The 25,080-nt window shown below is 40.4% G+C and overlaps 1 protein-coding gene across 1 annotated transcript in view; it reads left to right on the top strand.

Moving 5' to 3' along the window:
- The window catches only part of thada (THADA armadillo repeat containing), a 122,373-nt gene that overhangs the window by 13,866 nt on the left and 83,427 nt on the right, over positions 1 to 25,080 (top strand). The window contains exons 21-26 of the mRNA XM_033613828.2: positions 435 to 592; positions 11,271 to 11,380; positions 15,645 to 15,777; positions 20,365 to 20,487; positions 20,841 to 20,963; positions 21,584 to 21,675. Of these exons, the coding sequence (XP_033469719.2) occupies positions 435 to 592; positions 11,271 to 11,380; positions 15,645 to 15,777; positions 20,365 to 20,487; positions 20,841 to 20,963; positions 21,584 to 21,675 (739 nt within the window). The remainder of the gene's footprint in view (positions 1 to 434; positions 593 to 11,270; positions 11,381 to 15,644; positions 15,778 to 20,364; positions 20,488 to 20,840; positions 20,964 to 21,583; positions 21,676 to 25,080) is intronic.

Genomic DNA, 25,080 nt, shown 5'->3' on the forward strand with positions numbered 1-25,080 from the left:
GTGAAACCAGCGAGTCATTGCTGCTTCAGAGTGCAGTACTGACAATGTCCTGATGGGGGCAGCGTTTGACCTCACTGTGTGGTATATTTACACAGTGCACAGTGGCATACTTCTAGGAATCTTATTAAATGATGACCTAAACTGCTGTAACATTACAGTGATAAAGACAGCGGAATGGCTCTGTACAATGTGTGTGTGTGTTCGGTCATGTGCGACCCAACATAAATAACAAAAGCAGCCAGACACATGATGTGACTTTGGACGTCTTCTTTTTTCCACTGAATACAAAGCTTTAACATGGTACATTACATAATAAGACAAATAAATCTTTGAGTTTAGATTATTAGGTAATAAACCAAAAAGTGATCAAACTCTTTCCATGTCACTTTTTGCATGTGTGTGTGTGTGTGTCACTGTGTGTGTGTTGGCTCCAGGCGGTGAGGGCTACAGGGTGACAGCCCAGATGGTGCTGGTATGTTGCTGGCGGAGCATGAAGGAGGTGGCCATGCTGCTCGGACAGCTGTGTCAGAGCCTGCCTCTGCACTACACCAATGACACCCACACACACCCTGGACTCATCACAGAAGAACAGGTGAGATCCTGACATGCTAAACACACACACACACACACACACACACAAAGCTCACTCTCATCCTATTACTGCTGTTACCTCATATGCAGTAGCATCAAGTGTTGTGTGTATATCCTGCCTGATGAATCTTAGTCCTCTGTGCCGTAGAGCTCCACTGTTGTCCAAACAGAATTGAAAACGCATCAGCGAGCGATAGTTTCCCTGGGTGACATGTTCCTTCATTACTAAGAATACACACAAGGCTTGGGCAACATGATAATGGTTGGCCACAATAATGGTCCTTATGGGTCCATGACAACAGAATGGTAAACTGTGCAATGCCTGTTATGAATTTTGAGCTACATTGAGTCTCTCTCTTTTTCTCTTGCTCTCTAAATGCTTCACCCCATTATTGTAGTGTATCAAAAAAAAGCTAACAACATGCCAGCATGTGTTGATACTGAACATAATTACTCAAGTAATGAGCCTATGCTTTGTTCACACTATAAGTGACAAAAGAATAGCGTGGCAGCTACGTTATTGCTAAGTTGCTATATAAGTGCAGCAGGAAAAATGTTCACTGTTGTTAGCAAAACAAATGCAAATATGCCTAATTTTCAATTCCTTGGTAAAGCCAAAATTCTGCCTACAAATTCTGGTCACTTATGGTTATTGCAACATATGTGCTGCAGCCCATAGATATCCATATCTATGCATGTATCTCTTCAACTTTTTTTCTCTACTGGACAATAATTGCATATATTGTTGTTTTTCTTAAAGCAATATCGTCAGCAGGGGGATTTCAATAACACCTGACCCTAAAACACACTCACTGTATTATGCGATCTGCTTTACGGATTCAGTTTAAAGTTAAAATCAGGTATTTGGAGACAAACGCATTGTTGGCTAGATTTATTGACAGTAGCCAGCCAGGCAGGTTTCCTACCAGTGTGGCACAAATTTTGACCAAATTTAAAGAAAATCAGCAAAAGCAAATGCAAATAATGCATGTTTCCATCCACTACTGTTATGTCAGTGTTAAAAGTTGAGTGTATTGAGGTAAACAGCCTCTTGTGAGCCATTTTTCCATTGCAGAAAAAAAGGGCACAACAAGATGTGGTCACTGGGTCTGGACGATATGGAGAAATGTTGCTATGTGACATTATTGTAGGGTTGATTATTAGTGCTTTAATAAAATATTACTCAGTGAGGTTTTTGTTGAATAATCATCAGTAATGTGGATATAATGACTGTGGGTAAAGGCCAATAATATAACAGCTGGAAGAATTTACTGTAGTTCAGTTTTTAAAACCAGCAAAGGACAACGGTCATGATATTACAATATCCAAAATGTCAGATGACATCTAGTCTCACAGTGTGCCCATCCCTCAGTGTCACATTTCTGTGCTACATTTGTTAAATTACAGCAGGTCACTGACACAGTTTACAGTGCCACAGTGAGCCCTGGCCTCATGTCACCTTACATAAAGACGATCACAGTGAGTTCCACACAGTGTGGTATCCAGATTGATGCATTCCTACGTGTCATCATGAATTATATAAGATGCTGATCAGTCTGCTGTGCTAATCCACTACTGATATGTTACATTAATAACTAAAATATAAAACAGCCTAGGCTCTGCTGATCATGTTTGGTATGTCAGTAGTACGGCACATCTGACAGAGGGCCCTTAAAACATCTGCAGTCTCTTCTCGGCTCTGTCTTGTCACTATTCTTACTGCTTTGAAGTCACATTTTGGGAATGGGATGGCTAACGGGGCTAACCGAATTAACAGCAAAGCTGTGGTAGTGTGCTGCTAAGAACACAGGCCAGCTCCCCCACCTTGATCACATCGGGAATTGCCAATCTCATACAATGACAATTGGACATTAAAAACTACAGGTGCCTGGGGCGTCAGTGGCTTAGTGGTAGAGCAGCCGCAGCGGCCCGGGTTCGAGTCTAGCCCATGGCCCTTTGCTGCATGTCATCCCCCTCTCTCTCTCTCCCCCTTTCACACTTGGCTGTCCTATCCATTAAAGGCGAAAATGCCCAAAAACATACCTTTAAAAAAAAATAAAAAAAACCTACAGCTGCCTGACCCGAACATGAACATTAATGCTGCCTCAGCTGAGATCTACAAAGCTGTTTACATCACATACAAAGGAAGTATTCAATGTAAAAAGGTGTCACGTTTTTTACTGTATGTGTGTATACCTACGGTCGCAGGGAATGATGTGAATGTGTGTGTTTTGTCTGTGTGTGTGTGTGTTTGTGACACCACGCTGGGAGGCTCTTCAATTAGCATCCGCCCTCGTTAGCGCCGCGCTTTCATTTGAGGCCCGACCCTGCTGGTTTAACGGCCGCGACACCCCTCCCTTTCCACTGCATTCTTTCCAAATCACTTCCACCACCAGCAGGAAAACACTGAGTGCTTCAAACAACATACACACACACACACACACACACACACTCTCTCTCTCTCACTCACTCACTCACTCACTCACTCACTCACAAACACACACACACACACACACACAGACTGACACACAGACAGACTCACACAGGAATAGTTGTCTGAGTGGTTCAGCATGTGAACGTCCATAATAACAAGGGTACCAGACATAGGCTGTGTTTGTCTGTGTAGGGGGTAAAGGGTGTGTGTGCATGTGTGTTTGTGTTTGCCTGTTGAGCATTTATTTAGTCCTGAGAGAGAAAGTAGGAAGTATCGTACTGTACTATGTGCTGATTGTGTGTTTTTTATGTTTGTGTGATGGAGGGCCACAGTTTCTTAGAGCATCAGGGATGTGTGCAAAGAGTCATGAGTGCATTTACTCCAGGCGTAGCAGCAGGCTGTGCGTTGTACTTTATGTTACGCATTAGCATTTGGCTTTTGCATTTTATTTTCTGTTGTGCTATTTGCTTTTATATCCAATGTGTCAGTTTTTGAACTTTTCCCATCAGTTACCATTTGGCAAAAACCGACATTTATTAAGATATAATGTGACTACAATGGTTTATATACAATTGCCCATGTGTGTGAACAGGCAAGTCAGCACTACTGTACTGTTAGCCGTGTGTACCTTTTGATGCAGCCATTTGATTGTGGGTTAAGTGTCCTTAAACAACTCCTGATCCTCTCTTGTTTTTCTAAATGTAAAGTTTAGTTAATACCACTCTTATGTCGTACAGTAGATATAGAGTTAGTCTGCACCTGGTTAGCATAGCTTGTAAATTAATGAGCTTTAGATATGCTGGTAGATGGATTTTGATACCTTTGGACAATGCCAGGCTGTCGGCTATAAGTTAAGCAGCTGCTGGTGGTAGCCTCATATTTACCGTGTAAATATGATAGTGGTATAGAGTGCTGCAGGGATGACTTATTTTTTGTAAGATGACCCGAAAGTCAGCCTCGCCCTGGTTCCCACTTCAAAAGGCCAGTGGGATTTATTCTTGGATTGTGGATTATTGTAGAAAATAAGAAAAATTATGATACTTACACGTTTTGTTCATCTAAACAAATGAACATCACTTTTATGATGATTGAAGTGTAAATGCAATTGTCAGAAGCAAAAAGCTAACATCAGGCTACAAACAAACTCCACTACGGTCACATGACTTCAACGTCAACACCACGAGGCTGTGGAGCTGTGTTCAGTGTGATGATGTTCTGTAGTCTCATTTAGCCACTTTGTTAGCAGCCATCCTCATAAAGACACTTGTAAGCTTCAAAATTCCTGAGTGGGGTATTTACTGATGTATTTTATGTCGTAAAACAAAACGGGAAAACCTCTGAAGCTTGTGTCAACCACAGACCTTATTTCAAGCATCTAATCAAAATTCCATTCAAAAAACTCATTGACTTTGAGACTAGAGGAGAGGAGTGCTAAAATGCTAACTCATTTCTAGGTCTTAGGGCTAATTCCTGCATCTAAAGAAAGTGGATATGTGTTTTTTTCCAAAATGTCCAACTACATTTTTACTAAGCCGATTATAGTACTGACCAATAATTCAGGACCAGTGAAGCTCAGATGCTAGCAGCTAACAGTGAAAAGTATTTTACAGGGACTTTGATGCTGATAATCTTAATATTGTATGGCACTAATCTATACAAAGTATTTGACAACGGGTTTGACCAGGTTCTGCAAAGACACGTGAAATCCATGCATAGGCCTTAGTTTGGCACGTCACAGTTCGTCAATGAGTTTTCAGTTCCATGCTCCATTAAATATTCAGAACATTTTGTATTCTCTCTAAACCAGATGGACACATAATGAGACTGTGTAAAACAGCCAGAGTCGTTTTAACCGTCACTGCAATGGACTTGATAATGATGTCACCACCACAGTGTCCTGGAGAGATAATTGATGGTGATATCATGGATACCATGTTGTCCGCAGTGGTAACTATGGCGATGGGCCTCATTACATAACCATTGATTTAACAAACTCATGCTGAGGACCACGTGGACAAAAGGAAACTCTGAACTCCTGTGCTCTCTGTCTTAACCGCATCCCTTTTTCTTGTACATTCGCTTGTCATCAGTTCCACGCTTCGTGCGTATGCAAGTGCAAATAGTGGGTGTGTGTTAGCATTAACGTTCAGTGGGGTGATTCCAATAGTGTTTGGAAAGTTGGGTCTGGCAGTGTCTTTGTGGGCACAGTCATTCTGCCCTACCACAGCGATGACATGCATGGGCAAACATATGTGTTTAATGTGTGTGTGTGTGTGTGTGTGCGCGTGTGTGTGTGTGTGTTTGTGTGTGTGTGTGTGTGTGTGTGTTCGTGTGTGTGACCAAAACACATAGCTTTCCAAAATGTGTTTGAGTTCCACACCTCCTGCAGTCCTCTGCCAGCATCCTGTGTTACATCCTTGTTGGCCTGGCAACACTGCAGATGTTTCTGTCACTGGGTGGCACCATGGCAACAGCAGTGGTTGTGGATGGGCGTTAATGGTCATGTTTGATTCCTGTCTTTATTTCATGACCTTATTTTGCTGTTTATGATCAGTTAACACAATACTTAGCTTTTTCAGCAAAGCTGGTGCATTGTGATTTCAACTCTTTCTGATGATGATTAGAAAAGAAGGAGAGACAGAAGAGTGACACTGGCTGATTTTTAACGAGAAAACAGGAACCAGTAGCACTTTGACACCCTGACATTTGACATCAGGACAAGTTTGTATGTGTGTGTGTGAGGACACTTGTACTGTATGAGTGGGACAGACCACCAAAGTCGCTGGTCAGCTGGAGTTTGACAGCTCGGGTGTTTATTTGGCATAGCTGAGCCAGGATCGGTTGGAGCCTTGGTTACACAGAGGAGACAGACCATTTGTTTGGCCGCTCTGAAGCTAAGGGAGAAACACACCCATATCCACACACACACACACACACACACACACACACACACACACACACACATACCACTATGAACACAAAAGGAATGCTTTGTCCGACATCACTCTATATTTGCTCTCTAGTGCACAATATTTACTTTACACCATTTTATTTTGGTGTTCAAATTCTGAATGGGATTTTTTATGCTTCAAATATTATACTTTCAAAGAACTACTTTTTCATGGTCACCATCGAGTAAACTATTCAGTGTTTATTATGTAGGGCAGTGGTTCTCAACCTTTTTTGTGTTAAGGACCTCTAAATGGATCCACATTATCTCATGGATCCACATTTGATATGATTTTGCTTCAGGACACCTTCATATGACCAAGATTTTGGTTGTTAGATGTGATTAAGACCAGAATCGTATAGTTGCTGACTACAATCGAGGTGATATCTGTGGAGGAAGTGAAACCGATCAGAAAAGTTTCTCTTAGGAGTCTTAGAGTGCTTTTTATTATGCTAACATGTCTCCTTGCTCCCTTCACTCGTGCTCTAGCTCCTCCCAGCAAGTGAGTGAGAGAGAGATGTGAAAAGAGAGGTGTAGGATACATCTGTGTTTCCTCACTTTAAGCTTTAAAGAAGCATGAGTTAGGACATCAAAAACAACCTTACTCACATTGGGCTCATGTCTATAGTGAATTAAACAGTGAAAATAAACTACTCCCTATTTTTCTGGGGACCCCCTGGAACTCCCTCAAGGACCCCATGGGTTCCCTGGAAACCTGACTACTGACGTAGGGAATAATGAATAAGTAAAATAGACGTGCTCCTCCAGCTGTGACATGTCTGTGAAAACATACAGAACATGAAGCAGAAATGCATAAAAAGTCACATTAGAGAAGATAAAAACAAGATGAAAATATAAAAATGCAATATATGCCTATAGTTGTAAAGTATATAGACTAAAGCCTCCTGAGAGTTCCCTGGCTTATCTTCCATTTTTCCTAAAGGCTTAATTTAGACATGGATCTGTGAGTACTTTTACTGATGCTTCAATTGCTTCCCACCAAGGTTATTATAGTAAATCAAATTTAAACTAAAAAAACTAATTTAGTTGTTTAAAAAAATTGTTGACTGCAGTAAAAATTAAAAAATAGACTTAAGAAATAAAGAAAAAAACAAAAACTAACTAAAACTAAAAATACTGTGTACTAACAAAACTAATTGAAACAAAATAAAAATCTACACTAAATGTCTTTAGTTAGAAACTTTGGCAATTTTGTCAAATTTGTCAGCACAACAAGCATGATGATGTGTTGGTGTATGTGTTTGTTGAGACTGGAATGTGCATGACTGTGAGTCAGCTGCCTTCACAAAGTGTTGTGGTTGTAATGTAATGCCTATTGTGAACGTCTTAAATCTTGCCCCTGACAAACACCCTGCAAAATATATAAAACAAAGAAACAAACAAAAAAACAAACAAAAAAAACTAAAACTAATACTGAAACTAATAAAAACTAAACTAAAACTGAACATTTTCAAATATTAAAAATTAAACTGAACGAGCAAACTGAAAAATATAAAAGTATAGCAACTCTGCATCTTTTAATTAAGACTTGACTTGAACGAACACTGGTTTTAGTCAAGTCTTGATTAAGTTGAAATACATATACTTTACCTACAAATAACTGTATATTTACCACCCAGTCTTAATTGGGACAAATCATGTCCTACCCAAAAGTATCCCATAAAATTATAACTTATCAACACACTAATTCTGTTTCTAGGATACAACATTATTTTTTAGATTTATATATTAGAATTTATATTTAGATTTATATATATGTGTGTTTCTTTTCTGTGCCAGAATTCAAAACTTCAAATATTTAAAAGGTGTGTTAAAAGCTTTCAGAATCTAAGACTAACAGTATGTACTGATAAAATCATTGTTAAAATGTACTTACATAGTCATCTCTGTTTTAAAATATATTTTTTGTGATGATGTTGGCCTTTTTAAAGATGTATCCCAGATTTGTCAACTCAGATTTCTGTAAAAACTTAATTAAATCAGACATAAAAGGGGTTTGCTTTAACAAAAGGAGTCCTGTCTTACTTCCTGGTTTCCAAAAAGATGGGGATGCTGCTCAAGTACTGATTAGTTTTCTAGTTTTTGATGCTAGGAAATTAAATGAAAATACAACTTTCATCAGCTCGGTAAGACGTCAAATCCATCAGATCTTACCGCTGACATCCATCAGGAATGCTATTTAAGAAAGATTCACTGGGAGCTTGGTCCATTACAAGGTTTCATAGTCAAGACTGAGTTTTTTAAAAACAGATTTTCATAGCCTAATCGAAGAGTAAAAATCAGAAACTCAAAAAAAAAAAGCTTTGTCCCAGTTCTCAAAAATGAGTGTTATCTGACATCGAACTAAGTCCAACATCTACGACTGGACTAAAGCAGCTGAGAGTAACATTTGTTTATTGTATAATTAAAGTATGTGAATTATTACTTGATGGCTTTCTATTGTCTGCACCATTTAACTTCATAATTCCTCTGCAGACTGCAGCAGCAACAACAACAGACTTTATCAGAGTGCCGTCTAACCCTCGGCCGTCAGGGGAGAAGTTTGCTATTTGGGTCACTGTCACGGCCCCGAGCCATACATGTAATTAGACTTGGGAAACTTCTCTCTCCACACATGGAAGTTTTTCTGGGAAACGGGCACGTTTGCAAACAGGAAGTTGACGACTAAATAAAGCCCCCCCTCCTAACCCTCCCCTGCCTCGCACAGGAAGCTCGCTCGGCCCTTTTAAACAGTTACACAGACGGGAACCTTGGAGAGGGAAGCTTTAAATAGGCGAAGCCGCGGCCCGGCTCGGCCCAGCTCAGCACCGCAGCGGTCTGGGCCCAGGCAGCCACGGGCCATCTAACAGTGACTGTCGCTGCCATTTTTACCCCGGTGAGGTCAGGCCTGTCCTGGGAGTCCACTCTGGCCACCAATGTGATAAGTCATTGGGCTTGGTACCACTGTGGTTTACTCAGTCCATACTTTGGTGTTTAAGTTAGTCCACTTTAGGTCTGCAGGGTCAGTTGAGTTTATTGACCAGTCATGTGGTCAGAAACAGGCTGTCTAAGCCCTACATTTTTGTTGCATTGGTTCTTTTTTATATTTTCATTTTACTCATATTTTTCATTCATGTATTTTTTCCAGTTTCAGCACATTCTCCTGCTGTTTTCCTCTTGTAAACCCGTCTCCATTCATCATTGTTCTCTTCGTCAGTGACATCAGGGTTGCCGAAGGTTACAGTGACTGGTGTACTCCTGGTTCATCTGCGGGTCTTCGTCTGTGTTAGTTTAGATGTTGTGTCTAACCCTACATCCCCTAAGGGGCTGTTGGGATTTTTTTCTCCCTTTTCACACAGGGTTTTTTTGCACCAGGGCCTTGCCACCCCTCCCTGTGCCCTCCATGCCACCCCTGACTAAGTCGAGGCCTGGCCGCCTCTGTGGTGGCGGTGATACCACAGCCTAAATGACAGGGCACTGAAGCTCTGCGTCCGCCTCGCCCTGCCGCCTCACCTGCAACACACTCACTAGTTTACACACTGCCACAGCACTCAGTTGTGTGTTTGTGTGTGTCTATGTGTGTATGTGTATAGTTAGAATAATGTTGCTAACACTATTACTAACTGGATGGTTTTACTGACAGTGGCCATTATGTGGATGTCTCAGTATCCTTATTTGAACACACTTGTCACGCTACTGACATGCCGCTCTCACGCTTGACATGCTCGTTGCTCACTGGCTGAAAACTAAGTGGTGTTTTTAAAACACGAGCGTAGCCAGTGTTTCAGCTTTGCTTTCTTGCCAAATAGAGAAAAGGCTAAAGTGGGATTTGATGATGCAGGTCATCTGTGAATCTTTTATACCCTACTGCTCTGCGTTTAGTTGGAATTTTAAGAGACAATGAACCCTTTTTTCTGTCTAAATGACAAAGCTGCTAAATTGTTCATTTTACGACTGTGTTCCAGGATTTGATGTCCATGAGTGGAATTATGTCATTTGCAGGGTGGGGTTGAGTCGGGGGGGGAGTAGTTGTTTTGACTTTGTGTTGAGTTTATTGCATGTATTTAGATGTAATTGCTCGTCTTTACAAAATGATTCACACACTACCACAAAGTACAAAGTCTACAAGAGTGGTTTTGTTTAGCTCTTAGTATTTTCCTCTTTGGTTTTCAGTGTACCAGAGGAAGAATCCTCACTAAAACTATTGCTCATGGCTTTTGACGTAACAGGTTTTGCATCCACAGAGTCAAAGAGAGGTGTGCTTTTTATAAGGATTTGCACTGCTAAAAGTGTCCGCAGAACTTTCTGTGTTTTGAAACATCACTCAATCACTTTCCAAACTTTCAGCAATTTATGTGTAATGATTTAACAGATGATGGTAGGTGATGATGCTTAATTTAAAGTAAGTCATTTAAATGCTACCACTCAAAAGTTATACATTATATGTGAAACAAATGTCAGGATTAGCTTCTTTGCTTTCTTTTAACAATTTTAAATTAAATGTCTGGAGGTTTCTTGGTAGGCTTGCTGCTGAAACACATAATCACAGTGTCACCAGTTTGATTCTGGTCAGGGACCTTCATTGCATGTCTTACTCCTCCTACCCTACTTTGGGTTTTTGACGGGTCAGATAGAACAACAAAAGTTGTCCATTGTGAGCTACTGTATAAACAACATGGTGGACTCTGTGAAAGAGGACCTGCTCGGTATGTAGATAAAAATAGCTCATTACAGTAAGGAAAACACAATAATTCCTAGTTTCAGGTGATTTTAAAATAATAAAAACATAATTATGATTAATTATATATTCAATTTCTGCCAATATACACCCCAAAATCCACACACACTGGACCTTTAATACAGCTGGTAAACATGGAGCTAATTTTAATTTGCTCTATATACTGCTGGGTGGTTTAACATGTAAAAATATATTTTTGCCTTTTTTTATTTACATTATTAATACAAAATATAAATAAACTGAATTCCTCATAACTTAAGCTTTTAAAATAAATGAAGTGGTTTAAAATGTGCAGTATTTTCTCCGAAATGTAATTCATTAGATGTTGAAATCTACTTTTCAGGTGGTGTTCAACCTTGCATGTCACATTTTTTTTGGCAGCAGTTATGTCATTTAAGTGTAACTGGTGACATTCAAGACTAATGTGGTGACATCCATCCAAGCAGGATGCTTTAAAGTCATGCATACATAACAAACAAAAACACATTCATGCACCTAAAAAGCACCTTGTCACAGTACAGTTGCTTATTCCTTCCCTGTCTGTCCCTCTGTTACAGGTGGAGGGGGTAGGCCTTTACTTCCGTCAGCAGCTCCTGCAGTCCCGTCATCGTGGCGCCTTTGAACTGGCTTATGTGGGCTTTGTGCGCCTCACCGACATGCTGTGCAGGTGTGTGTTAACATTCAGGGCAAAGGGCTGAAAGGTAATACTGCTGAATGGCTGAGGGCAATAGCTCCCATCATGACACTGAGTGTCAGTGTGCCTTGTAATTAGCAAGTAGGCAAGTTCTCTCAGTATCACTCTTCAGGTATAATATACTTAATTGCATCACGACTTGATAATTGGTGTCATTCATCATCTGGAGCCTTCTGGATGGCCAGCAGAGACGCACTGGCATTAACAAAATTAGCCTGCTGATTATAGAGAAGACAAGGTTTCAAATGTCATACAAATATGAAAAGTTGGTAACAGTGGATTCTGATCAGGGATGTCGATTGTTACATTAATTGGTTGACTGCCAAGGCTATTTTTGATCGGTTACACATGGTGGTCTATAAGTTAACTTTTCTATGTCCGCACTGCACTGCACACCAACTGGGTCTAGTGGGAGCTAGTTAGCGACACCCCTCATTCAGTGAATGAGGGGTGCAGGGATTCAAAAATGTTGCTGTGGAAACATTTTGCCCACCCTCAACTCTCCCAGGAAGCTCCAGTGATTTGGAGGCTCAATTTTGAGCCTTAGACCTCATTTAGCATCACTGTTAACGTTGTTAGCAGTGTATGCACTGCTAGTGGTGCTACTGCTAACATAGTCAGCAACGCTAAAGGGGTTCTGCAGCTCAAAATTAAGCCCCTTAGTCACTGGAGCTACCTAGAGAGAGCCTGGAGGGTGGCTACCATGTTTCTGCAGCATATCTCTGCACAACCCTGGTTGTGGGACAGTGTTACCAGCAGTAATCTCTGAATGAGCGCGGTGGGTGCTAGCTAGCTCCCACCCAACCTGTGTAGTGCGCAGTGCGGAGCTTCCAAGGCTAACTTTAGCTAACCAGTAGAAACTGAAGGGTGAGCAGTGGTTACTGTGTGTCTACATGTTAACACAACTAGCTGTCTGTCTGTCAACAAAGCCAACAGAAAACAAAATAAAAGGCAAGACAGTCACATCACAAAACATTCAAATTTCACCACCTCTAAATGAATAGCGCTATGAAATGAGTCAGAAAAAAAAGGAAAATGATGTGAAATATGAGAGGCCTTTTCTTTCATTTTTTAATTAACCAGTTAGCTACCGGTTAATGGGTGTTGGGCTATTGTTGGCAACATGAACTGAAACTGACATCCTTAATATTGATACTGTAACATCTTTCAGTTTTAAGAAATAAGCCTAATTATTTAGTACTTATAATGAAACCAGTGAGATTCATTGAGGTGCGAGTGAGTTATGACCAAATATATCTAAATAAAAAAAAAGAAAGAAAAGAGGCTTAGCTTTACATTTCAAAGCTACTCATGCACTGTAATGGCACATTGAACAGTACCAGACTGATGGGGCCTCTGTGGCGACGTGCCGCCAGGGGCAACATTAAACGTGCCTCAAGTCTCATGCAGCTCTGCACTCCCCATCACCTCTGCTATTCATAGCAATAATCCTTCTATTATCCTCCTGAGGGGAAGGAAAAACAACAACCTTTTAATTCTGAAAGACATGAAAGAATTTCTCACTTTCTTGTACCTCCCTGTGTTCCTCAATGATGGGTTGTGGAAGATCTCTTTAGGCCCTGCGGCAGGTGACGAACCGCAAAACCGTCGCAGCAGCAGTGTTGACTTTGAACCACCCAGTGCTGAGCAGTTAAAACAAAACTCACTTGTTTTGTTCTTGTACAAAAACCAGTCTCGCGGTGTGTTTTGTAATGAGGGCAACATTCTCGTGGTTGTGTGGAGTACTGGGAGTATGCGTGTGTGTTCTGCTCGGGGCATGTGTGGATGTGAGTGTGTGTTTTCAGGAGGGGAAGAGCAGTGTGTGGATGGTATGCAGGCCGTGTGCTGGGTTATGGGGTGTTGATTGCGGGGTGCTTAACCACGGCCTTTTGATGCTCTGCCTTGGGATCTGGCTCTAGTGTGTTCCACTGTGTTTGCATTCTCTCACTGTGTCTCTGTGTCTCTTGCTTTAGTTTTCCACTTTTTACTTTTCTTTTCCATCTCTGTGCTTTCTCTTTTTTGGTCTCTCTTTCACTGAGTTCCCTGGTTACACATGTGCATTTATATCTGCAGTTATTTACAGCAGTTATTTCCCAACATGTTGTGTCAGATGCACCCCCACAGTCCTGCCAGATTAACTCAAGTACCCCTTTATTGACTAAATAATTCAATATTGATATTGAAGTGATATTGTAGCCAGCTATTGGTGCTTTCACAAAATTTTTACACAATAAGATTTCTGATAAATAATCATCAGTAATGTGGATATAGTGACTGTGTGGGTAAAGGCAAGTAATAAAGGCACTTTATGTGCATTGGTTGCTGTGTTAACAGTGTAGGCCTTAAAACTATGTGGCTACACTGGTGACTTGACTTTCCAACGCCGAAGTGTTAGAACTGGAGGTGCATCATTTTTCCTTGCTAACAATTGCACTGTGAAAACGCATTGCAGAACTCCTCTGTCAGGTCGCTGCCCAATCTGTACCAGAAACCCAATTTGTTCTACATGTGTGAAGATGTCTGGGTTAGGCATTAAAATCGAATGGTTATGGACAGGACAGCCCATTGGTCAGGGGATAGGCCCTGAACAAATCAGGTTTCGATGCAGATCGGGTAGTGACATGTGGCACCAGACAAACTTAGCATTATGTACCCTTCTGTCGCTCTGGATTTGACGTCATCATTGTGTGTCACGTTGTGGTGCAAAAGATTTTGAGATCCGATTTCAGTGGTTCGAGCCGCCAGACTGACACACGTCTGTAGAAATAAGATAACAGTTGCATTTCAGACCTCTTCCCAAATGTGGTTTGGATCTGATTTGCAACAAGCACGTTTCATGTGGTTCTTCGCTGTCCAGACTTTCATCTGGATACAATGTGGATACGCCGAAAACAGATTTGTGATGGCAGTCTGAACAACAGTGGCAGAAGCTGGCTGTTTCAGCCATTTCTTAATTATTTTAGTGAACAATTTTAATGACTTTTTGCTAAGTATTTCAGATTTTCTTCTTATTTACAAACCAATTTTCAACATGTTTTCACAACAGTCATCAGGTGTTGCACTCAATATATACATAAAAATAAAATAATGTTTGTTGAGGTATTTCACAGTCTCCCTACATGACTGGCAATTGAAGAAGTACCCTCTGTGGTCGGAGAACCCCCCAGTAGAAACCACTGGTTCACAGTGTATACCACACTGCATGTGTTTGTCAGTGAGACTGTGTGGTGTCCTTGGTGTGTCAAGTGTGTCTGATGAAGCACACTGGAGTGTGTGTGTGTGGCAGCACGACGCCCTCGCTCTGTCCTCCACATTGGATTGTTTTAATTTGTCCTCTCTGCTCCACCGGCTCTTGTTTAACAGCTGCTTCTTACAGAACAGGGCAGAGCTGTTTCTTGTGGGCGTGTGTTTGCCAGACCTACTTCAGATCATATTCTTAGCATTCATCTTAAAACGCTCAGAGTACCAGACGCCACAGAATAACTGTGTAAATGTGCCTCTAAGTTTAGAGCCAGAATTTCCTTTAATGTCAACCACTTTTAAATAGGTACACATAAGACCGACAGTTCAACATTTGATACATATTAATGATACATGATAAATTTCTGGTTCTTGGATGTGACTTCATAGGGATCATGTCTGTTCAGTGGACGAGGTGATTGGTGATTTTTCTTTGGAACTACTAGTTCAGAGTATTTAAAAGGTAATTAAATGCATTACATTGTGGTTCAAAATTCAGCTGACACTAGTGGAATTACTATTTTATGGCAAATTTTTTATGGAAACCTACTTTCAGATCCATCTGGTTGGCAAAGTACATTTAAACAAATATTAAAACTGATTTGCAGCCGTGTGATCTAAGTTTGGTGTGCCACAGGACAGTTTTGTGTCAGAATAAACAGACTGGATTTAGTGTATGAGATTGTGCGGAGCATGACTGTCCATCTTAAATATGTACATACAAAACAGCAAATGCATATTATTAAACATGGCAGATTGTGCTCCATTGCTTTGTTATGTATACAACACTGTATAGGCATAAACAATAGTTTTTAGCTGCCAGCAGGTCTAAAATGACTGAACTTGTATACAAAAATATTAAAAATGGTAATAAGTTAATATGTAACTAGCTGTGGTCATTTTTAAAAACGTGTCTCCGATGCATATATGTGTACAATTACTCACTCAAAGGATTTTAAACCCCTGTTATTTGCATATGTGTGTGTGTGTGTGTAAGGAGTGGAAGTCAGGCCCTGCAGCAGCTTCCGGCCCGCTGGCTGTCTGAGGTTCTGGAGGAGGTTAAATCCAGTGACCCTTCGTCCAAGCTGTGTGCCACACGACGCAGCGCTGGAATACCCTTCTACATCCAGGTGTGTAAGCATGGTTATCGACATTGGGCTAAGTCTGTATAAAAGAAGTAGATGAAGCCATCAAGTCTACAAAGTGAAGCCAATGTGCAAGTGGCTCAAACCTGCATTCTTTCTAATGGACAGCAGGGGGCGACTTGACTGGTTGTGAAAAGAGGTTTGATTGTATACAAGTCTATGAGAAAATGACCCTACATCTCAGGTGATTTATTCCATCAGTAAACATTTTACTAACGGGTTTATGGTCTAAGTTGCTAGTTTCGAATCTTCTTCAATACAGCATGGTGTTCATTTTGCAAATTATGGTCCCATTTAGAGTAAAACGGACAATAACACAGGGTATGCGTTAGGGTGTGGTTACCTTGTGATTGACAAGTCGCTACCAGGGCAACCTATCTATCAGGATAAAGGTGTGGCAATACAGCAATCACAATATATTTGTCAAATCCACCCCTTGCTCCTTTACAGCTCCACCCTTTGCTCCAAATATGGTTACCTCAGGCCCCAAAAATCCAAGATGGTGATGGCCAAAATGCCAAACTCGAAACTTCAAAATGGTCGTTCACAAACCAATGGGTGATATCATGATGGCTTCGTCCACTTCTTTTATACAGTCTATGGATTAGAAGTATTAACATGGTACTAGTGTTTCAGTCATGTTCATGTTTGATGCTGGACATGATTTCAAGAGGTGGCAAGAGGCTGTTGCTTTGAATTTAAGCACTTCAGAAGGCAGAAGATGCAGACTTATGTCAGTAAACAGCACTGATTTAGTTTCTTCAGAGTGTGGTAGAGAGATGGTCAAATTAGTTTACCCATCGTTACTGAATCCAGTCCTCTGTGGACACAGTGATACTTTGCTGCTGTTTGTGATCCTTTTTCTTAAACATCACTTTAAGACAGTTTGTTGTATCTGACACAAGACTGTTGGTGAGGCAATATAGGATTTTTTTTTCAGTTGTTGCTGCTTTATGTAAATTCTACTGTGATTTGCTGGATTAAGGTAAATTAAACTATGTGACTGCATTAGCATCATCAGTTCTGAAGATCAGAAATAAGGACCATTTGGCACAACACAAATTCTGATCCACTCTGAACCGTAACATGAGGTCATGTGACAGCTGAGGTTAGAATTTGGTCAAATTGAAGGTTGTGATATGGAATGTGTTGCATGGACATGGCGAGGGTTATGGTTAGTGAATGAATGTTGGACAGTTTTCAGAGGTTTAGTAATAGAAACCCTGTGAGTGTGTGTGTGTGTGTGTGTGTGTGTGTGTGTGTGTGTTTGTTTTTGTTCCTGTTTACTCCTAAAAGTAGTGCAATCAGCAGTTCTTGGCTTGCCACTGGAGCACTCATGCTGGAAGAACATTGAGTTTCTTAATCCATCTGTCTTTTTTTGTTCAGTGACACACATAAAGGCTACACACACACACTCACACACACACACACACACACACACACACACACACACACACACACACACACACACACACGTTGTCCTTTGGTTGACCCTCGTAGTACTCACCAGTCCCACACACCTCTAACAATGTGTTGTAATTGTTGACTAACCCACCTTAACACTTGACTGACTCAGTCTGTTATTCATCCACGACTCGCCTCCCCATTTCCTCTGATTACTGATATTAAACTAGACATGACAGAGTTCATGTTTATCATAGCAGTAATTTCAGAGCTGGGGCTGCTCTTTTTTGTGGTTATGGGTACGAGTCGCATGACTGCACTGCTGACATAATTAACTCTCCTCTGTTTTATACATTTGTATGCTAGGCTCAATTTAGCAAGATTTGATTTGATTCTCAATTTTCATTTTGAAAATAGTCCCAGGTTTGGAAAGTTCTTACTTTGACTTTCTGAAACTGGCATTCAAGGCAGAGACATGCTTATCAATGATTATTTATGGGACTTTATGGAAATTATATGTTAAATACCATGAGCAACTATGTTACACAGCGAGGATATGAGTAGTAAAGCAGAGCAGAGTATGGTAGGAAACATATGGATGCCTTAAGATGAGGATGAAGGGAGACAGATGCAATATGATATAGGAGAGAGAGGGAGAGCCCGGCAGATTGGAGGAAGTCTGGGGAGAAGCAGAAGTCGACACCTTGGCAGAGCTTTGGGCTGCATTCTTTCACATAGAAAGACAGAGTCAGATCCGGGAAGGCTGGCTCCTGCGCCCGCCTCATGCTGGTCTGGATCGACCTGGGACAGACTTCAGAGACCGGGCTAGCCCTCCTCTTCCTCTTAACCTTCCTCCACCCCAACCCCCCCAAGAGTTCATAAGAGCCAGACTGTGCCTCCTTCCCCTCTTCCTGCTCTCCTCCCTACCTCCATCCTCCATCTCTCCATCCCTCCCAGGCCTGACTCTTTACCATAAGCCAGGCCAGACACACAGCTGGCTTCCATCAGCTTGCACAGAAAGATAACTCCTTTCTCACACAGCAGCCAAGTGCTGTCACCTCCTTGCTCCCACATTCCCAACTCCCAGTCCTGGCCCATACAAATGATGTCATTTGGTGAAGCTATCAGTACAGACAAACTTATGTAATGGTATAGCTGTGTCTTCATGTGATAAAATACCACTGTAATCAGTGATAGGTATAATGAAGTTCACTTTAGAGGTCTACTACAACAACTTTTCCACAAAACAAATCAGAACTAACTTATTGAAATAAAGTGACTGATGTTAAGCTAAATTCCTGAATTGACGGTACATGCCGCCTGTTATGTAATGCAGGAACAAATGCATCAGTTGTCTTTATACCATGGTCTGCTTGAAAACTCAGTGTTGATTGGCTGCAGGATGTCCATTAATTCCTGATATAGGACACCTACTAAGTTCCAGTGAGACTTTCTATTCACTGTTTTAAATTGATGACCTGGCTACATAGTGTCAGTCTGTGTCTAATATTAGTAACCGTAGTAACATTGATTCAGTCAAAGCCTCCCTTTACAATTTGTTTCCAGTGTAGTTCGTCAGTGCCTCATCCTCCGAACACCACAGGATGAAGACTGTAACACACAAGCTGCAATAAGTATACCGGCCCTCTGAACTAAGTAATATTTTGTATCACATCTGCGATCATCTCACATCCAGTTAGTTATTCAACTAATTGGATGTGTACAAGTTATTCACTTGTTTGTAAAAATTGACGGACAGTGAATGTTGAAAGATGTTATAGTGGACACTGTGAGCACCCAGGGGAATGTTCTGAGTATATGGGTACATTTTCTGATTCAGAACTTAGAATACTACAATAGTATAAAGCTAATTTGGGTATAAACAAAGAAAACAAACACTCTGTGGTTCCACATTGTTTTCCTTTATTGTTATTATTATTTTGAATTCCAAATGCTTGCTTTGGCAATATGTACAGTGTTACCGCATGCCAATAAAGCCATTTGAATTGAAATTGAATTGAATTGAGAGAGAGAGAGAGAGCTCATGTTCACAAATGTTGATTGAACTTTCCTAGGCCCCTGAAAATAACATACTGGAACTTTTTAATTTAAGTGGTGTTCCACTTTAAACATACTGTCAAATTATATTTACTGTTTGTCAACTGACGCAGTGTTATTGACTTTGACTCTTGCTAGCATAACGCTAGCTCTCTGGCTCCTAGCCAAACCAAAGGGTTCTATAAACTGACCGGACCAAAAATACCTCCTTTTGCCAAGTCCTATACAAGGTTCCTCCTGTTTACTAGAGTAGTAAACAGCATTTCCATGGAATGGTAATGATTTTTACAGGCATTAGACAAACCTTTAGGTGTTATCAGGGGAACTGAGTTATGGCTGGTGATAAAATTTTGTTTGCAAAGTGAAATATTTATGAATGATATATTTCTTTCCTTGTCGGGCATAATCCCTTACTAATGTGCCAAATTGTACACCATACAGTAGTGTAATGACTTTTAACAATGTGCGGATGATATACAGCCACCTCTCATTTGTTACTTTGTTCATAAGAACTTAAATAGAATGACAGCATTATACCTTCAGAAAATATATTTCTGACCTCCACAATGAGAAAGTGAGCAAATATACATATTCTTACAATATGAATATCATGATTGCATCGGATACAGGAATTTTGAGACTTAATTTCTACTGATAACTATTCCACATACTGTTATTGAAGCTTTGGTTCACAGTGGCTGGGTACCAACCGCTGCCTAAAATGACATAATTTGAAGCAGCATCGGCTGGGGCTGAAGACTACAAGTTTGAAAACGAAAATAATCTGAATCACCCAAATGTCCGACTGAACAGTCAGTTTGCATTGTGGGTAATGTAGGCACCAGATTTTGACAAGGAAAAAGAATGGCTAGAGTAAAAAGATGATATCTTTATCCTTTGTAATTTCGACAGTGTTATAAGAGTGCTGTGCTAAATTGATGGAGTACTCTTTTAACAAAATCAAAACGCAGTGAAGACACAGGGATCATATTAGTATGTCTGACAGGTGCATGTGCTGTAAACACACACAATGACCTGTGTTTTGATGCCTTTCTTTTCTACCTGCTGCAAGTCAGTTTTGTTTTGACGCTTTTTATTTTGCCTCCACAGGCTCTGCTCTCCTCTGAGCCCAAGTCGTCCAGTTGCAGTCTGTTGAAAATGACCGTGAGAGAACTGATCGCGTTGGCCATGCCCTCTGCTGACAGGAACACTGACAGCTCCACCGTCCCTCAGGTACGATCACCCAGTAACTTCATGCCTAAATCCTATATGTAGTCAGATCTTTCTTAGAAGATTTATTTTCTCGACAAACTGGGCTTTAATCCGAAATACACTGGTCACCTTCCCATAAAATCCACAAATAAAGTGGGGTTTTCAAGGCTGGAGGCAGTCAGTGTAGTATTGACCCATTCTGAAAATGAAACAACATACATCATACCCATCATAACAGTGGATGGCACTGATGAGGCAGGCTCTAGAAATTGCAGCAGCCACATGATGCTTTTTCAGGTCAGGTGATATTTGAAAAAAATTCTTAATGTCATTCTGTTAAATGGCTAAATGTTATCAGTTTACCTCGCCTGCAGGTCCATGCTCTGAACATCCTCAGGGCGCTATACAGGGACACTCGTCTGGGAGAAAACATCATCCCCTTCGTATCAGATGGGATGCAGGCTGCTGTACTGGGCTTCACCTCTCCTGTGTGGGCAGTGAGTTTCCATTTCCGTCTTTCTATTTGTCTTTGTTGTTTGAATTCAGCCAGTATCCTTGTTTATCACTCCAACACCTTCCCAGGGAGGTGTTTTTGATATTTGACCACCCCATTTATATCAATGTAGGTAGACAAGATCAGTGTTTCTCAGATGGGTACACATACCCCTAGGGGGACCTTGAAGTACTACAGGGGATATGTGGGATATTTTTCGGGAAAAATATCAGTCATGCATATTCCTAAAATAATTCTATCACTAAATTGTGTGCAACTTATCAAAAAGATGCAGTTTCAATGCAACTACAATGCCATCAGTGTTATTGCATGATGGCAAAACAGTTGGCCTTGAATTTAGTGACGGATTCTAAACATTTGAAATGCACTATTTAAGTGTTTGTCAGGTACAAGGTTATTGTCTAGTATATCAGACAAACTTTTTCTACAAAAATGTTTTGCGCTAGTCAGGGGGTACTTGGCAGAGAAAATATTTCAAATGAGGTACATTATTAAAAAGATGTTTGAGAACCACTGGACAAGACAGACAAGACGCACTTACCCATTTGCAAATCTCTCTCTGTCTTACACTCTCCTTCATTCTGTTTTTATTTTGTTTCCCAGGTTAGGAACTCCTCCACTCTTCTCTTCAGCACTCTGATCACAAGGATCTTTGGCGTGAAGAAGGGGAAGGACGAGCACTCTAAAAAGAACAGGTCTGCTGTGTCTCACTCTCCAACACTGCTCCACCAGTTCAAGTTTACTGTCATGTGCATCAGTGCAGAATGAAATGCTGACATTTAAATGGGAATCACAAGTCAGTGGTTATCAGTCATGTATGTGCAAAGACAGTCCAAAAGTTGCAGTTATTAGTGCGAAAAAAGTTCTTAGCAACACACAAATACGGCAGTTTCACTATGAAAGATAAAAGTTTAATTGTAAAAACTGCAAGTCATCTTATACTTAACTGTAATTATCCGAACTGATAGTTGATACTTTTTGTTTTAAGAATTGAATTATTTAGACAATAAGCTACAGTGTCTTGCGTAGAAGTTATTTTATCAAAATTTTTTGTAGTACATCAACATTCAACAAACTGAAGGATGAAGTGTTCCTCTAAGTGCTAAATAAAGTCCTTAAAAGCCCTCTTGGATCAGCTGGAAAATGCCTCATCACAAAGCTGGAAATAGGGCTGTTATTCTGACCCCATGAAAGGTTGACTTTTTAGAGATGTGTGGTTTTCACAGGATAGTCACGCTACAAACATATGATGATCTTACAGGATATGATGCACTGTTGTAGATTAAACTACCCAACAGCATATTAAGGAGTTAAAATGAGCACAGCCTTGAACATCTACAACAGTAAAATGCAGCATACACATTCATGCAACAGTATTTATCCAAAAATATGATTTGGAAACACTGACAAGGAACATTTTACTGCACCGCCACTACTATTAATTTTCATAATTTACATAATTTTGAAATAATACTTACATACTTTAACTCAAGCAAGGTTTGAATATAGGATATTTACTTGCAGTGGAGTATTTTTAGTGAGTGATATCAGTACTTTTACTTAAGTCAAGCATCTGAATACTTTTTCCACCACTGGTTAGAACCAAGGTAAAAACGAAGCATGTGTATAAACAGTGGTTGTTTTACACCACCGGGGGACACTGTTGTAACACCACTCTGGCTGAAATGCAGGTTTCACTCTACTGAAACCCACTGCTGGTCATTACTGGTGAAGGTGCAGGTCTCTGCTGCTGCTCCAACAATAAAGAAAAGACACTGGAGGCAAAAAGGGCCGCTTTACATTTAAATATAACAGAAACAGACAATATACAATTCATTATTATTAATGCTAAGTACATGCTAAAAACACCTGGGACCATCCCAAGGAATGCATGAAATGATACAATGCATTCTACCCAGTTTCATACCTGTGGGCTGCAATTGATAAGGCTCCAAGTATAACACAGCAACATTTTTGTGGCCGGAAATGTTAACAGATGACACATCTATGAACAGCATTGTTTCGAATACAAAAATGTGCTTTGTTCCACAGTTTGGAAATGCTCTTGTTGGGCTGGAAAAATGAGTTGAAACAGCATTTAGACCATTTGGTATTTAAAGTGTATTAAAACCCAAGGTGATGCTGGTTTTGGTTATATTTATTACATATTCATAGTCAGGCTTTGTCACCACTACAGTAGAGCTGTCAGTTTGAAGACTGAGATAAAGACCGCCATGCCTTCGAGTAGCTATTTAAACAGATTGTTGTAAAGTGTGTGTAAAGAAATTCTTGTGTTTGTTGTTGCTTAGTTAATGATTTCAGCCAGAACAAGGACAAGAGATAAACAGGATTCACTCTATATTGGCTACACAATGTATTTTATGGTTAAAAAAAATCACTGAAATGCCACAGTTACCATCAACAACAACACGGGTGGTGATATACTCACATTTCTAAGCAAAACTCTTAAGATTATAAGAAACTTATGTAGCCAAAAGCAAGTAACCTAAAACGTTATCTCTGTCACGCCACTCATCATTTTGTTCGAGGAGCTGTCAGTTGGTGGATATCTCATTTTGGTGGATAAACAACCACCACACACTTCGTCAAAATGGGGTTGAGTTGTGCAAATGAGGAATCTGTTCAGAGGTTTAACTGTCTCAGTTTTAGTTGGAAGGTTATCAGTTGTAAGTCCGGCTTTGCTGTCAAGAAGGGTGTGAAAAATTGTGGATTTTCTCTGGAGAGGAGTCTTAAATTATAACAGGCTCCCAGTGCCATGTCAAACAGCCATCCAAGTATTTTGAAACCTTGATAATGAAAATTATAGCAATCTGGGTCAAGTGTTATATTTTGTGAACTGATGTATCCAACTTAGATGCAGGACATGTGGAGTTAAGCCCTTGGGATGTTGCAACAGGTTCCATGGGATTATATAATCACAGGAAAATATTTGATGCTGCAGCAGAGACACTTCTTTCCAGAAATGCACTTCTTATTTGCCGGTATGACAAGATGGAATCGCTCTTATCTTTGTTTCTCTATTGTTTCTTTGTACAAGAAGGAAGGTTTGTTTTTTAGACACTCAGGAAATGTGTGTCCACATGTTGTGACACATTGACATTCATAGACTGATAGTAAGAAAAAAACACTTAAAACAACTATCACCCAAATGCTGTCTTCAGAGAGCTTGACTCTGACCTCTTTTTTTTGGCATGACAGAGCACAAGCATGCTGTGTGTTTGTCCTGTGCTTTACAGCAATCAACTCAGTGTTTAGTGTTTATTAGCAGGTGTTAGCATGCTAACAAGCTAAGCTTGAATGGTGAACATTTCAAAACATCAGCACATTAGCATTGTCACTACGATCATGTTAGCATGCTAATGTTAGCATTTAACTCATATCACTGCTGTGCTGTACAGCCACGCCGAGGCACTAGTGTGGCTGTAGACTCTTACACCACATTCATCTCATATGGGAAGGTTGGTAGAGAATCGGTGCTTGAATTCAGCCAGCACTATAGACTGTATGAAATAATGTACATAGCCACAATGACATCACACATTGGTTTGTGGACTCTTATTTGGAAGCCTTAAGTTCAGCATTTCGGCCATCACCATCTTGGTTTTTTGGAGCCAGAAGTGACCATATTTAGACGACAAGGTGGAGCTGTGGAGGAGCGAGGACAGTACTCACCAGCATGCATCGCTGGCACTCATTTTATTTGTTGGTTTACCGTGACTTTTTTGAATTCCTAATAATTCCTGACAATGACTGATAATTGAGTAAAGGACAATCTCTGACTGCATACAGACACAAAATCAGGCATTTCTACTGTATCACTGTGGTACTGGTATCAAAGTATCACACATGAACCATGTGGCTGGGGAAGACTGAAAGGGCATAACGGTATTGAACATTAATTTATAAAGGTATTGCAAATGCTCAGGTTTAGGCAAGGTTGCAAAACAGTTATTAGACTGGTCTACAAAACAAACATTGGTTTAACAACAAATAAAGTGATTAAAACGTGTCAGAATTGTTATTATAATTCAAATACACATCAAATTGCATTGACATCTACAGGATCTCTAGGATCTTAA

This window comes from Epinephelus lanceolatus, chromosome 17 (assembly GCF_041903045.1).
Source record: "Epinephelus lanceolatus isolate andai-2023 chromosome 17, ASM4190304v1, whole genome shotgun sequence".
In the NCBI taxonomy this organism is placed as follows: domain Eukaryota; kingdom Metazoa; phylum Chordata; class Actinopteri; order Perciformes; family Serranidae; genus Epinephelus; species Epinephelus lanceolatus.